The 14,974-nt window shown below is 37.1% G+C and overlaps 1 protein-coding gene across 1 annotated transcript in view; it reads right to left on the reverse strand.

The window, feature by feature from the left end:
• Window positions 1-490: 490 nt before the first annotated feature.
• LOC106604063 (transcriptional coactivator YAP1) overlaps window positions 491-14,974 on the reverse strand; it is a 68,555-nt gene continuing 54,071 nt past the window's right edge. The window contains exon 8 of the mRNA XM_045717505.2: window positions 491-5,895. Within this exon, the coding sequence (XP_045573461.1) occupies window positions 5,747-5,895 (149 nt within the window). The 3' untranslated portion in view covers window positions 491-5,746. The remainder of the gene's footprint in view (window positions 5,896-14,974) is intronic.

Raw genomic sequence — 14,974 nt, forward strand, 5'->3', positions numbered from 1 at the left:
TGTATATTGAGTCATTGAGATGCAGTGAACCATTAATTATGAAGCCTTGTATATTGAGTGTAGATTGAGTCATTGAGATGCAGTGAACCATTAATTATGAAGCAGTGTAGATTGAGTGTATATTGAGTCATTGAGATGCAGTGAACCATTAAATATGAAGCCTTGTAGATTGAGTCATTGAGATGCAGTGAACCATTCATTATGAAGCTGTGTAGATTGAGTCATTGAGATGCAGTGAACCATTCATTAGAGTGTATATTGAGTCATTGAGATGCAGTGAACCATTCATTAGAGTGTATATTGAGTCATTGAGATGCAGTGAACCAGTCATTAGAGTGTATATTGAGTCATTGTGCCATTGGGATGTACTGATGTCTGATCTGGCTGTTGTTCACCCAATAAAAATACACAGAAAACAACTACAACAACTTGAAGGGTTACCAGAGTGTCTGATTAGGCTCCTGCCGATAAAAGTATGAATATCAACAAGAACAGATTGTCAAAGTTTATTCTTAGCTTGGTTTAAAAATGATTACACAAATATAAAGATAAACTGCATTTGAAAACACATGCATATATAAACATGATCAAAATACTAAATAATAGTTTTGGCGGTCAGTTATTATTGAGCTGTTCTAAGGTGATACACAGACTACAGACAGACAGACCAAAGGCAGACAGACTACAGGCAGACAGATAGACTATGGACAGACTACAGGCAGACATACAGACTACAGGCAGACAGACAGACCAAAGGCAGACAGACTACAGGCAGACAGACAGACTATGGACAGACTACAGGCAGACATACAGACTACAGGCAGACAGACAGACTATGGACAGACTACAGGCAGACAGACAGACTACAGGCAGACTACAGGCAGACAGACAAACTACAGGCAGACAGACAGACTACAAGCAGACAGACAGACTACAGGCAGACTACAGGCAGACAGACAGACTACAAGCAGACAGACAGACTACAGGCAGACAGACAGACAGACTACAGGCAGACAGACAGACTACAGGCAGACAGAAAGACTACAGGCAGACAGACTACAGGCAGACAGACAGAACTTACATGCAGAAAGACAGAACTTACATGCAGACAGACTACAGGCAGACAGACAACAGGCAGACAGACTACAGGCAGACAGACAGAACAACAGACAGGAAAAAGGGTTCCATACACATAGTATCAATACTGTAGTATAAAACACATAGTATCAATACTGTAGTATAAAACACATAGCATCAATACTGTAGTATAAAACACATAGTATCAATACTGTAGTATAAAACACATAGCATCAATACTGTAGTATAAAACACATAGCATCAATACTATAGTATAAAACACATAGTATCAATACTGTAGTATAAAACACATAGTATCAATACTGTAGTATAAAACACATAGTATCAATACTGTAGTATTAAACACATAGTATCATGCATAATAGAAACACAATATTAGAGGTTTGCTTTAATTTACATGGTGTGTGTGTGTTGTGTAGGGTTGTGTGTTAAGGCAGTGTTTACACAGGCAACCCATTTCTGATATTTTTTTCACTAATTGGTCTTTTGACCAATCAGATCATCTCTGAAAAAGATCTGCGATAACATCAGATGTGATTTAGTGAAGAGAAATATCCGAACTGGGCTGCCTGTGTAAACACTGCCTAACTGTCCCAGACTGATGTAGCATTCTGTCCCATTATCATAGCTACATATAAATACACTGCCTTCAGAAAGTATTCATACCTCTCGACTTTCTCCACATTTTGTTGTGTTCCAGCCTGAATTCAAAACGGATTCAAATGTAATGTTTTGTCACTGGTCTACACACAATATCCCATCACATCAAAGTGGAATTAGAAGTGGAATTAGTGTTTTTAGAATTTGTTTCAAATTAATACAAAATAAAAAGCTGAAATGTCAATAAGTATTCAACCCTTTTGTTATGACTACATATGTTCAGTATTAAAAATGTTCTTAACAAGTCACAAAATAAGTTGCATGGACTCACTCTGTGTACAATTATAGTGTTTAACATGATTTGTAAATGACTACCTCATCTCTGTACCCCACACATAGTTATTTGTAAGGTCCCTCAGTTGAGCAGTGAATTTCAAACACAGATTCAACCACAAAGACCAGGGAGGTTTTCCAATGCCTCATAAATAACTCATAAATAAATTATTGTTAGATGTAAAAAACAACGACATTGTAGTGACTCCACAATACTAACATAAATGACAGAGTGAAAAGAAGGAATCCTGTACAGGATAAAAATGTTCCAAACATGCTTCCTGTTGCATAAGGCACTAATGTAAAACTGCAAAAAATGTAGCAAAGAAATGAACTTTATGTCCTGAATACAAAGTGTTTTGTTTGGGGTAAATCCAACACTTAATATTTTCAAGCATGGTGGTGGCTGCATCATGTTATGGGTATGCTTGTCATCGGCAATGACTAGGGAGTTTAAGGTAAATGAAACAGAAAAGAGCTAAGCACAGGCAAAATTCTAGAGGAAAACTTGGTTCAATCTGCTTTCCAACAAACACTTGGAGACAAATTCACCCTTCAGGAAGACAATTACCTACACTGTAGTTGCTTACCAAGACGGCATTGAATGTTTCTGAGTGGCCAAGTTACAGTTTTGACTTAAATCGGCTTGAAAATCTATGGCAAGTCCTGAAAATGGTTGTCTAGCAATGATCAACAACCAACTTGACAGAGCTTGAAGAATTTTTTAAGAATAATGGGAAAATATTGTACAATCCAGGTGTGCAAAGGGGATACCTGTTGTACAACTGTTGTTCAAATGAATGCCTTCAACTGAAATGTGTCTTCCGCATTTAACCCTCAATCAGAGAGGTGCTGGGGGGGGGGCTGCCTTAATCGACATGACGTCTTCGGCGCCCGGAGAACAGTGGATTAACTGCCTTGTTCAGGAGCAGAACGACAGATTTTTACCTTGTCGGCTCGGGGATTCGATCCAGCAACCTTTCGGTTACTGGCTCAACGCTCTAACCACTCTAACCCACTCTTAGTTAGCCAGAAAGACACCCAGATGTAATCGCTGATTATAACATGAATACTTACAGTTGAAGTCAGAAACTTACATACACCTTAGCCAAATACATTTAAACTCAGTTTTTCACAATTCCTGACATTCAATCCTAGCAAGAATTCCCTGTTTTAGGTCAGTTAGGATCACCACTTTATTTTAATAATGTGAAATGTCAGAATAATAGTAGAGAGAATGATTAATTTCATTCCCAGTGAGTCAGAAGTTTACATACACTCAATTAGTATTTGGTAGAATTGCCTTTAAATTGTTTAACTTGGGTCAAACGTTTCAGGTAGCCTTCCACAAGCTTCCTACAATAAGTTGGGGGAATTTTGGCCCATTCCCCCTGACAGAGCTGGTGTAACTAAGTCAGGTTTGTAGGCCTCCTTGCTCACACACGCTTATTCAGTTCTGCCCACAAATGTTCTATAGGATTGAGGTCAGGGCTTTGTGATGGCCACTCCAATACCTTGACTTTGTCCTTAAGCCATTTTGCCACAACTTTGGAAGTATGCTTGGGGTCATTGTCCATTTGGAAGACCGATTTGCGACCAAGCTTTAACTTCCTGACTGATGTCTTGAGATGTTGCTTCAATATACCCACATAATTTTCCTCCCTCGTGATGTCATCTACTTTGTGAAGTGCACCAGTCCCTCCTGCAGCAGAGCACCCCCACAACATGATGCTGCCACCCCGTGCTTCACGGTTGGGATGGTGTTCTTCGGCTTGCAAGCCCCCCCCTTTCCTCCAAACAAAACGATGGTCATTATGACCAAACAGTTCTATTTTTGTTTCATCAGACCAGAGGACATTTCTCCAAAAAGTACGATCTTTGTCCCCATGTGCAGTTGTAAACCGTAGTCTGGCTTTTCTATGGCGGTTTTGGAGCAGTGGCTTCTTCCTTGCTGAGCGGCCTTTCAGGTTATGTTGATATAGGACTCGTTTTACTGTGGATATAGATACTTTTGTACCCGTTTCCTCCAGCGTCTTCACAAGGTCCTTTGTTGTTATTCTGGGATTGATTTGCACTTTTCGCACCAAAGTACGTTCATCTCTAGGAGACAGAACGCATCTCCTTCCTGAACGGTATGACGGCTGCGTGGTCCCATGGTGTTTATACTTGCATATTATTGTTTGTACAGATGAACGTGGTACCTTCAGGCGTTTGGAAATTGCTTAAAGGATGAACCAGTCTTGTCGAGGTCTACAATATTTCTTCCGAGGTCTTGGCTGATTTCTTTTGATTTTCCCATGATGTCAAGCAAAGAGGCACTGAGTTTGAAGGTAGGCCTTGAAATACATCCACAGGTACACCTCCAATTGACTCAAAGGATGTCAATTAGCCTATCAGAAGCTTCCAAAGCCATGACATAATTTTCTGGAATTTTCCAAGCTGTTTAAAGATACAGTCAACTTAGTGTATGTAAACTTCTGACCCACTGGAATTGTGATACAATGAATTATAAGTGAAATAATCTGTTTTGTAAAGAATTGTTGGAAAAATGACTTGTGTCATGCACAAAGTAGATGTCCAAACCGACTTGCCAAAACTATAGTTTGTTAACAAGAAATGTATGGAGTGGTTGAAAAACGAGTTTTAATGACTCCAACCTAAATGTATGTAAACTTCCAACTTCCACTGTACCTGATGTCAAAATCTTCCACTTTGACATTACTTAGTATGTTGTGTAGATCGTTGACAATTAAATGCATTTTAATCCCACTTGGCAACACAACAAAATGTGGAATAAATCAAAGGGTGTGAATACTTTATGAAGGCTCTGTATGTATGTTATAACTGGTCAATTCTATTACAACTGCTGAAGTGGAGGAATACTATGTTAATCTTTCATGCCTCACAATTTAGCAGCCTGCAAGTTAAACAACGCTTTGAGAAATTGTCCCACTTATAAAGAAGATTGTTTGTTGATATATATAGGCATAACTAACAAAGAAACATACTTATGGGAAGGGAAAGGCAGGTATACAGGGATGAAAGGCAAACTGAAGATTCTCTCTCCTGTGAAAGGGAAGGAGGGAGAGGAGAGGAGAGGAGGAAGGAGAGAGGGGAGGAGAGAGGGGAGGAGAGAGGGGAGGAGAGCACCAGCCACATTCCTCAGTACCACATAATGTATCTCTCTATCTCCAGTCGTCAAGGGCCACAGTGTCTACTGGGATACATCCTGGGAAACCAGCCAATCAGTGGCCAGCTAGGTTCAAGGGAGACAGGTAACACCCAGGAGAGGAAGTGGAGGGGTGGAGTCTGAGTCTCGTTCCCTGTTGTGTAGTCTATAACTCATCAAGTCAGTTCATTATGTACTACTGTTGTGTAGAGTCTATAGCCAGCTAGGTGTGTCTATATTGTGTGTGTGTGTGTAGTGTGTATGTAGTGTGTATGTAGTGTGTATGTATGTGTGTCTATAGTGTGTGTGTGTGTGTGTGTGTCTATAGTGTGTGTGTGTGTGTGTGTGTGTGTGTGTGTGTCTATAGTGTGTGTGTGTGTGTGTGTGTGTGTGTGTGTGTGTGTGTCTATAGTGTGTGTGTGTGTGTGTGTCTATAGTGTGTGTGTATGTAGTGTGTGTGTGTGTGTGTGTGTGTGTGTGTGTGTATGCGTGTCTATAGTGTGTGTGTATGTAGTGTGTGTGTGTGTGTGTATCTATAGTGTGTGTCTATAACCAGAGAACAGTATCCATGTCACTCAGGAGGTCTGAGCTCAGGGCTTCCTGGATGCTGGGCATTAGCTCCTCCCCATCGGTAGCCATGCACACCCCTGGGCCCGCCTCCAGGAATGCCATTGGCTGGCCTGCTCCAGAGTCACCTATCACAGCACATAATACAGTCATTAGGATGCTGTGGGTGTTGCCAGACAAGGTGTCAAAGCATTCAACAGGGATGCTGGTCCATGTTGACTCCAATGCTTCCCACAGTTGTGTCCAGTGGGCTGGATGTCCTTTGGGTGGTGGAACCAGCCTGGTACCTACTACCAAACCCCGTTCAAAGGCACTTAAATCTGTTGTCTTGCCCGTTCACCCTCTGATAGCCACACATACACAATCCATGTCTCAATCGTCTTAAGGCTTAAAAATCCTTCTTTAACCTGGCTCCTCCCCTTCATCTACACTGACTGAAGTGGATTTAACAAGTGACATCAATAAGGGATCATAGTTTTCACCTGGATTCACCTGGTCAGTCCATGTCATGGAAAGAGCAGGAGTTCTTAATGTTTTGTGCATTCAGTATATATTAATGTGGTGACTATGGTAACCTGTCAGTATATATTAATGTGGTGACTATGGTAACCTGTCAGTATATATTAATGTGGTGACTATGGTAACCTGTCAGTATATATTAATGTGGTGACTATGGTAACCTGTCAGTATATATTAATGTGGTGACTATGGTAACCTGTCAGCATATATTAATGTGGTGACTATGGTAACCTGTCAGTATATATTAATGTGTTGACTATGGTAACCTGTCAGTATATATTAATGTGGTGACTATGGTAACCTGTCAGTATATATTAATGTGGTGACTATGGTAACCTGTCAGTATATATTAATGTGGTGACTATGGTAACCTGTCAGTATATATTAATGTGGTGACTATGGTAACCTGTCAGTATATATTAATGTGGTGACTATGGTAACCTGTCAGTGTATATTAATGTTACTATGGTAACCTGTCAGTGTATATTAATGTGGTGACTATGGTAACCTGTCAGTATATATTAATGTGGTGACTATGGTAACCTGTCAGTATATATTAATGTGGTGACTATGGTAACCTGTCAGTGTATATTAATGTGGTGACTATGGTAACCTGTCAGTGTATATTAATGTGGTGACTATGGTAACCTGTCAGTATATATTAATGTGGTGACTATGGTGACCTGTCAGTATATATTAATGTGGTGACTATGGTAACCTGTCAGTATATATTAATGTGGTGACTATGGTAACCTGTCAGTATATATTAATGTGGTGACTATGGTAACCTGTCAGTATATATTAATGTGGTGACTATGGTAACCTGTCAGCATATATTAATGTGGTGACTATGGTAACCTGTCAGTATATATTAATGTGTTGACTATGGTAACCTGTCAGTATATATTAATGTGGTGACTATGGTAACCTGTCAGTATATATTAATGTGGTGACTATGGTAACCTGTCAGTATATATTAATGTGGTGACTATGGTAACCTGTCAGTATATATTAATGTGGTGACTATGGTAACCTGTCAGTATATATTAATGTGGTGACTATGGTAACCTGTCAGTGTATATTAATGTTACTATGGTAACCTGTCAGTGTATATTAATGTGGTGACTATGGTAACCTGTCAGTATATATTAATGTGGTGACTATGGTAACCTGTCAGTATATATTAATGTGGTGACTATGGTAACCTGTCAGTGTATATTAATGTTACTATGGTAACCTGTCAGTGTATATTAATGTGGTGACTATGGTAACCTGTCAGTATATATTAATGTGGTGACTATGGTAACCTGTCAGTATATATTAATGTGGTGACTATGGTAACCTGTCAGTATATATTAATGTGACTATGGTAATCTGTCAGTATATATTAATGTGGTGAGTATGGTAACCTGTCAGTATATATTAATGTGGTGACTATGGTAACCTGTCAGTATATATTAATGTGGTGACTATGGTAACCTGTCAGTATATATTAATGTGGTGACTATGGTAACCTGTCAGTATATATTAATGTGACTATGGTAACCTGTCAGTATATATTAATGTGGTGACTATGGTAACCTGTCAGTATATATTAATGTGGTGACTATGGTAACCTGTCAGTATATATTCATGTGGTGACTATGGTAACCTGTCAGTATATATTCATGTGGTGACTATGGTAACCTGTCAGTATATATTAATGTGGTGACTATGGTAACCTGTCAGTATACATTAATGTGACTATGGTAACCTGTCAGTATATATTAATGTGACTATGGTAACCTGTCAGTATATATGAATGTGGTGACTATGGTAACCTGTCAGTATATATTAATGTGGCGACTATGGTAACCTGTCAGTATATATTAATGTGGTGACTATGGTAAACTGTCAGTATATATTAATGTGGTGACTATGGTAACCTGTCAGTATATATTAATGTGACTGTGGTAACCTGTCAGTATATATTAATGTGACTGTGGTAACCTGGCAGTATATATGAATGTGGTGACTATGGTAACCTGTCAGTATATATTAATGTGGTGACTATGGTAACCTGTCAGTATATATTAATGTGGTGACTATGGTAACCTGTCAGTATATATTAATGTGGTGACTATGGTAACCTGTCAGTATATATTAATGTGACTGTGGTAACCTGTCAGTATATATGAATGTGGTGACTATAGTAACCTGTCAGTATATATTAATGTGACTATGGTAACCTGTCAGTATATATTAATGTGGTGACTATGGTAACCTGTCAGTATATATTAATGTGGTGACTATGGTAACCTGTCAGTATATATGAATGTGGTGACTATGGTAACCTGTCAGTATATATTAATGCGGTGACTATGGTAACATGTCAGTATATATTAATGTGGTGACTATGGTAACCTGTCAGTATATATTAATGTGGTGACTATGGTAACCTGTCAGTATATATTAATGTGGTGACTATGGTAACCTGTCAGTATATATTAATGTGGTGACTATGGTAACCTGTCAGTGTATATTAATGTTACTATGGTAACCTGTCAGTGTATATTAATGTGGTGACTATGGTAACCTGTCAGTATATATTAATGTGGTGACTATGGTAACCTGTCAGTATATATTAATGTGGTGACTATGGTAACCTGTCAGTGTATATTAATGTTACTATGGTAACCTGTCAGTGTATATTAATGTGGTGACTATGGTAACCTGTCAGTATATATTAATGTGGTGACTATGGTAACCTGTCAGTATATATTAATGTGGTGACTATGGTAACCTGTCAGTATATATTAATGTGACTATGGTAACCTGTCAGTATATATTAATGTGGTGACTATGGTAACCTGTCAGTATATATTAATGTGGTGACTATGGTAACCTGTCAGTATATATTCATGTGGTGACTATGGTAACCTGTCAGTATATATTAATGTGGTGACTATGGTAACCTGTCAGTATATATTAATGTGACTATGGTAACCTGTCAGTATATATTAATGTGGTGACTATGGTAAACTGTCAGTATATATTAATGTGGTGACTATGGTAACCTGTCAGTATATATTAATGTGACTGTGGTAACCTGTCAGTATATATTAATGTGACTGTGGTAACCTGGCATTATATATGAATGTGGTGACTATGGTAACCTGTCAGTATATATTAATGTGGTGACTATGGTAACCTGTCAGTATATATTAATGTGGTGACTATGGTAACCTGTCAGTATATATTAATGTGGTGACTATGGTAACCTGTCAGTATATATTAATGTGACTGTGGTAACCTGTCAGTATATATGAATGTGGTGACTATAGTAACCTGTCAGTATATATTAATGTGACTATGGTAACCTGTCAGTATATATTAATGTGGTGACTATGGTAACCTGTCAGTATATATTAATGTGGTGACTATGGTAACCTGTCAGTATATATGAATGTGGTGACTATGGTAACCTGTCAGTATATATTAATGCGGTGACTATGGTAACATGTCAGTATATATTAATGTGGTGACTATGGTAACCTGTCAGTATATATTAATGTGGTGACTATGGTAACCTGTCAGTATATATTAATGTGGTGACTATGGTAACCTGTCAGTATATATTAATGTGGTGACTATGGTAACCTGTCAGTATATATTAATGTGGTGACTATGGTAACCTGTCAGTATATATTAATGTGGTGACTATGGTAACCTGTCAGTATATATTAATGTGGTGACTATGGTAACCTGTCAGTATATATTAATGTGGTGACTATGGTAACCTGTCAGTATATATTAATGTGGTGACTATGGTAACCTGTCAGTATATATTAATGTGGTGACTATGGTAACCTGTCAGCATATATTAATGTGGTGACTATGGTAACCTGTCAGTATATATTAATGTGTTGACTATGGTAACCTGTCAGTATATATTAATGTGGTGACTATGGTAACCTGTCAGTATATATTAATGTGGTGACTATGGTAACCTGTCAGTATATATTAATGTGGTGACTATGGTAACCTGTCAGTATATATTAATGTGGTGACTATGGTAACCTGTCAGTATATATTAATGTGGTGACTATGGTAACCTGTCAGTGTATATTAATGTTACTATGGTAACCTGTCAGTGTATATTAATGTGGTGACTATGGTAACCTGTCAGTATATATTAATGTGGTGACTATGGTAACCTGTCAGTATATATTAATGTGGTGACTATGGTAACCTGTCAGTGTATATTAATGTTACTATGGTAACCTGTCAGTGTATATTAATGTGGTGACTATGGTAACCTGTCAGTATATATTAATGTGGTGACTATGGTAACCTGTCAGTATATATTAATGTGGTGACTATGGTAACCTGTCAGTATATATTAATGTGGTGACTATGGTAACCTGTCAGTATATATTAATGTGACTATGGTAATCTGTCAGTATATATTAATGTGGTGACTATGGTAACCTGTCAGTATATATTAATGTGGTGACTATGGTAACCTGTCAGTATATATTAATGTGGTGACTATGGTAACCTGTCAGTATATATTAATGTGGTGACTATGGTAACCTGTCAGTATATATTAATGTGACTATGGTAACCTGTCAGTATATATCAATGTGGTGACTATGGTAACCTGTCAGTATATATTAATGTGGTGACTATGGTAACCTGTCAGTATATATTAATGTGGTGACTATGGTAACCTGTCAGTATATATTAATGTGGTGACTATGGTAACCTGTCAGTATATATTAATGTGGTGACTATGGTAACCTGTCAGTATATATTAATGTGGTGACTATGGTGACCTGTCAGTATATATTCATGTGGTGACTATGGTAACCTGTCAGTATATATTAATGTGGTGACTATGGTAACCTGTCAGTATATATTAATGTGACTATGGTAACCTGTCAGTATATATTAATGTGGTGACTATGGTAACCTGTCAGTATATATTAATGTGACTATGGTAACCTGTCAGTATATATTAATGTGGTGACTATGGTAACCTGTCAGTATATATTAATGTGGTGACTATGGTAACCTGTCAGTATATATTAATGTGGTGACTATGGTAACCTGTCAGTATATATTAATGTGGTGACTATGGTAACCTGTCAGTATATATTAATGTGGTGACTATGGTAACCTGTCAGTGTATATTAATGTTACTATGGTAACCTGTCAGTGTATATTAATGTGGTGACTATGGTAACCTGTCAGTATATATTAATGTGGTGACTATGGTAACCTGTCAGTATATATTAATGTGGTGACTATGGTAACCTGTCAGTATATATTAATGTGACTATGGTAATCTGTCAGTATATATTAATGTGGTGACTATGGTAACCTGTCAGTATATATTAATGTGGTGACTATGGTAACCTGTCAGTATATATTAATGTGGTGACTATGGTAACCTGTCAGTATATATTAATGTGACTATGGTAACCTGTCAGTATATATCAATGTGGTGACTATGGTAACCTGTCAGTATATATTAATGTGGTGACTATGGTAACCTGTCAGTATATATTAATGTGGTGACTATGGTAACCTGTCAGTATATATTAATGTGGTGACTATGGTAACCTGTCAGTATATATTAATGTGGTGACTATGGTAACCTGTCAGTATATATTAATGTAACTATGGTAACCTGTCAGTATATATTCATGTAACTATGGTAACCTGTCAGTATATATTAATGTGGTGACTATGGTAACCTGTCAGTATATAGTAATGTGGTGACTATGGTAACCTGTCAGTATATATTAATGTGGTGACTATGGTAACCTGTCAGTATATATTAATGTGACTATGGTAACATGTCAGTATATATTAATGTGGTGACTATGGTAACCTGTCAGTATATATTAATGTGGTGACTATGGTAACCTGTCAGTATATATTAATATGGTGACTATGGTAACCTCTCAGTATATATGAATGTGGTGACTATGGTAACCTGTCAGTATATATTAATGTGGTGACTATGGTAACCTGTCAGTGTATATTAATGTTACTATGGTAACCTGTCAGTGTATATTAATGTGGTGACTATGGTAACCTGTCAGTATATATTTATGTGGTGACTATGGTAACCTGTCAGTATATATTAATGTGGTGACTATGGTAACCTGTCAGTATATATTCATGTGACTATGGTAACCTGTCAGTATATATTAATGTGGTGACTATGGTAACCTGTCAGTATATATTAATGTGGTGACTATGGTAACCTGTCAGTATATATTAATGTGACTATGGTAACCTGTCAGTATATATTAATGTGGTGACTATGGTGACCTGTCAGTATATATTAATGTGGTGACTATGGTAACCTGTCAGTATATATTCATGTGGTGACTATGGTAACCTGTCAGTATATATTAATGTGGTGACTATGGTAACCTGTCAGTATACATTAATGTGACTATGGTAACCTGTCAGTATATATTAATGTGGTGACTATGGTAACCTGTCAGTATATATTAATGTGGTGACTATGGTAACCTGTCAGTATATATTAATGTGGTGACTATGGTAACCTGTCAGTATATGTTCATGTGGTGACTATGGTAAACTGTCAGTATATATTCATGTGACTATGGTAACCTGTCAGTATATATTAATGTGGTGACTATGGTGACCTGTCAGTATATATTAATGTGGTTACTATGGTAACCTGTCAGTATATATTAATGTGGTGACTATGGTAACCTGTCAGTATATATTCATGTGGTGACTATGGTAACCTGTCAGTATATATTAATGTGGTGACTATGGTAACCTGTCAGTATACATTAATGTGACTATGGTAACCTGTCAGTATATATTAATGTGACTATGGTAACCTGTCAGTATATATTAATGTGGTGACTATGGTAACCTGTCAGTATATATTAATGTGACTATGGTAACCTGTCAGTATATATTAATGTGGTGACTATGGTAACCTGTCAGTATATATTAATGTGGTGACTATGGTGACCTGTCAGTATATATGAATGTGGTGACTATGGTAACCTGTCAGTATATATTAATGTGGTGACTATGGTAACCTGTCAGTATATATTATTGTGGTGACTATGGTAACCTGTCAGTATATATTAATGTGGTGACTATGGTAACCTGTCAGTATATATTAATGTGGTGACTATGGTAACCTGTCAGTATATATTAATGTGGCGACTATGGTAACCTGTCAGTATATATTAATGTGGTGACTATGGTAACCTGTCAGTATATATTAATGTGACTATGGTAACCTGTCAGTATATATTCATGTGACTATGGTAACCTATCAGTATATATTAATGTGGTGACTATGGTAACCTGTCAGTATATATTAATGTGGCGACTATGGTAAACTGTCAGTATATATTAATGTGGTGACTATGGTAACCTGTCAGTATATATTAATGTGGTGACTATGGTAACCTGTCAGTGTATATTAATGTGACTATGGTAACCTGTCAGTATATATTAATGTGACTATGGTAACCTGTCAGTATATATTAATGTGACTGTGGTAACCTGTCAGTATATATTAATGTGACTGTGGTAACCTGTCAGTATATATGAATGTGGTGACTATGGTAACCTGTCAGTATATATTAATGTGGTGACTATGGTAACCTGTCAGTATATATTAATGTGGTGACTATGGTAACCTGTCAGTATATATTAATGTGGTGACTATGGTAACCTGTCAGTATATATTAATGTGACTGTGGTAACCTGTCAGTATATATGAATGTGGTGACTATAGTAACCTGTCAGTATATATTAATGTGACTATGGTAACATGTCAGTATATATTAACGTGGTGACTATGGTAACCTGTCAGTATATATTAATGTGACTATGGTAACCTGTCAGTATATATTAATGTGGTGACTATGCTAACCTGTCAGTATATATTAATGTGGTGACTATGGTAACCTGTCAGTATATATTAATGTGGTGAATATGGTAACCTGTCAGTGTATATTAATGTTACTATGGTAACCTGTCAGTATATATTCATGTGGTGACTATGGTAACCTGTCAGTATATATTCATGTGGTGACTATGGTAACCTGTCAGTATATATTCATGTGGTGACTATGGTAACCTGTCAGTATATATTAATGTGGTGACTATGGTAACCTGTCAGTATACATTAATGTGACTATGGTAACCTGTCAGTATATATTAATGTGACTATGGTAACCTGTCAGTATATATTAATGTGGTGACTATGGTAACCTGTCAGTATATATTAATGTGGTGACTATGGTAACCTGTCAGTATATATTAATGTGGTGACTATGGTAACCTGTCAGTATATATTAATGTGGTGACTATGGTAAACTGTCAGTATATATTAATGTGGTGACTATGGTAACCTGTCAGTATATATTAATGTGACTGTGGTAACCTGTCAGTATATATTAATGTGACTGTGGTAACCTGGCAGTATATATGAATGTGGTGACTATGGTAACCTGTCAGTATATATTAATGTGGTGACTATGGTAACCTGTCAGTATATATTCATGTGGTGACTATGGTAACCTGTCAGTATATATTAATGTGGTGACTATGGTAACCTGTCAGTATATGTTCATGTGGTGACTATGGTAAACTGTCAGTATATATTCATGTGACTATGGTAACCTGTCAGTA

Source organism: Salmo salar, chromosome 04 (assembly GCF_965601325.2).
Source record: "Salmo salar chromosome 04, fSalSal1, whole genome shotgun sequence".
Classification (NCBI taxonomy): Eukaryota; Metazoa; Chordata; class Actinopteri; order Salmoniformes; family Salmonidae; genus Salmo; species Salmo salar.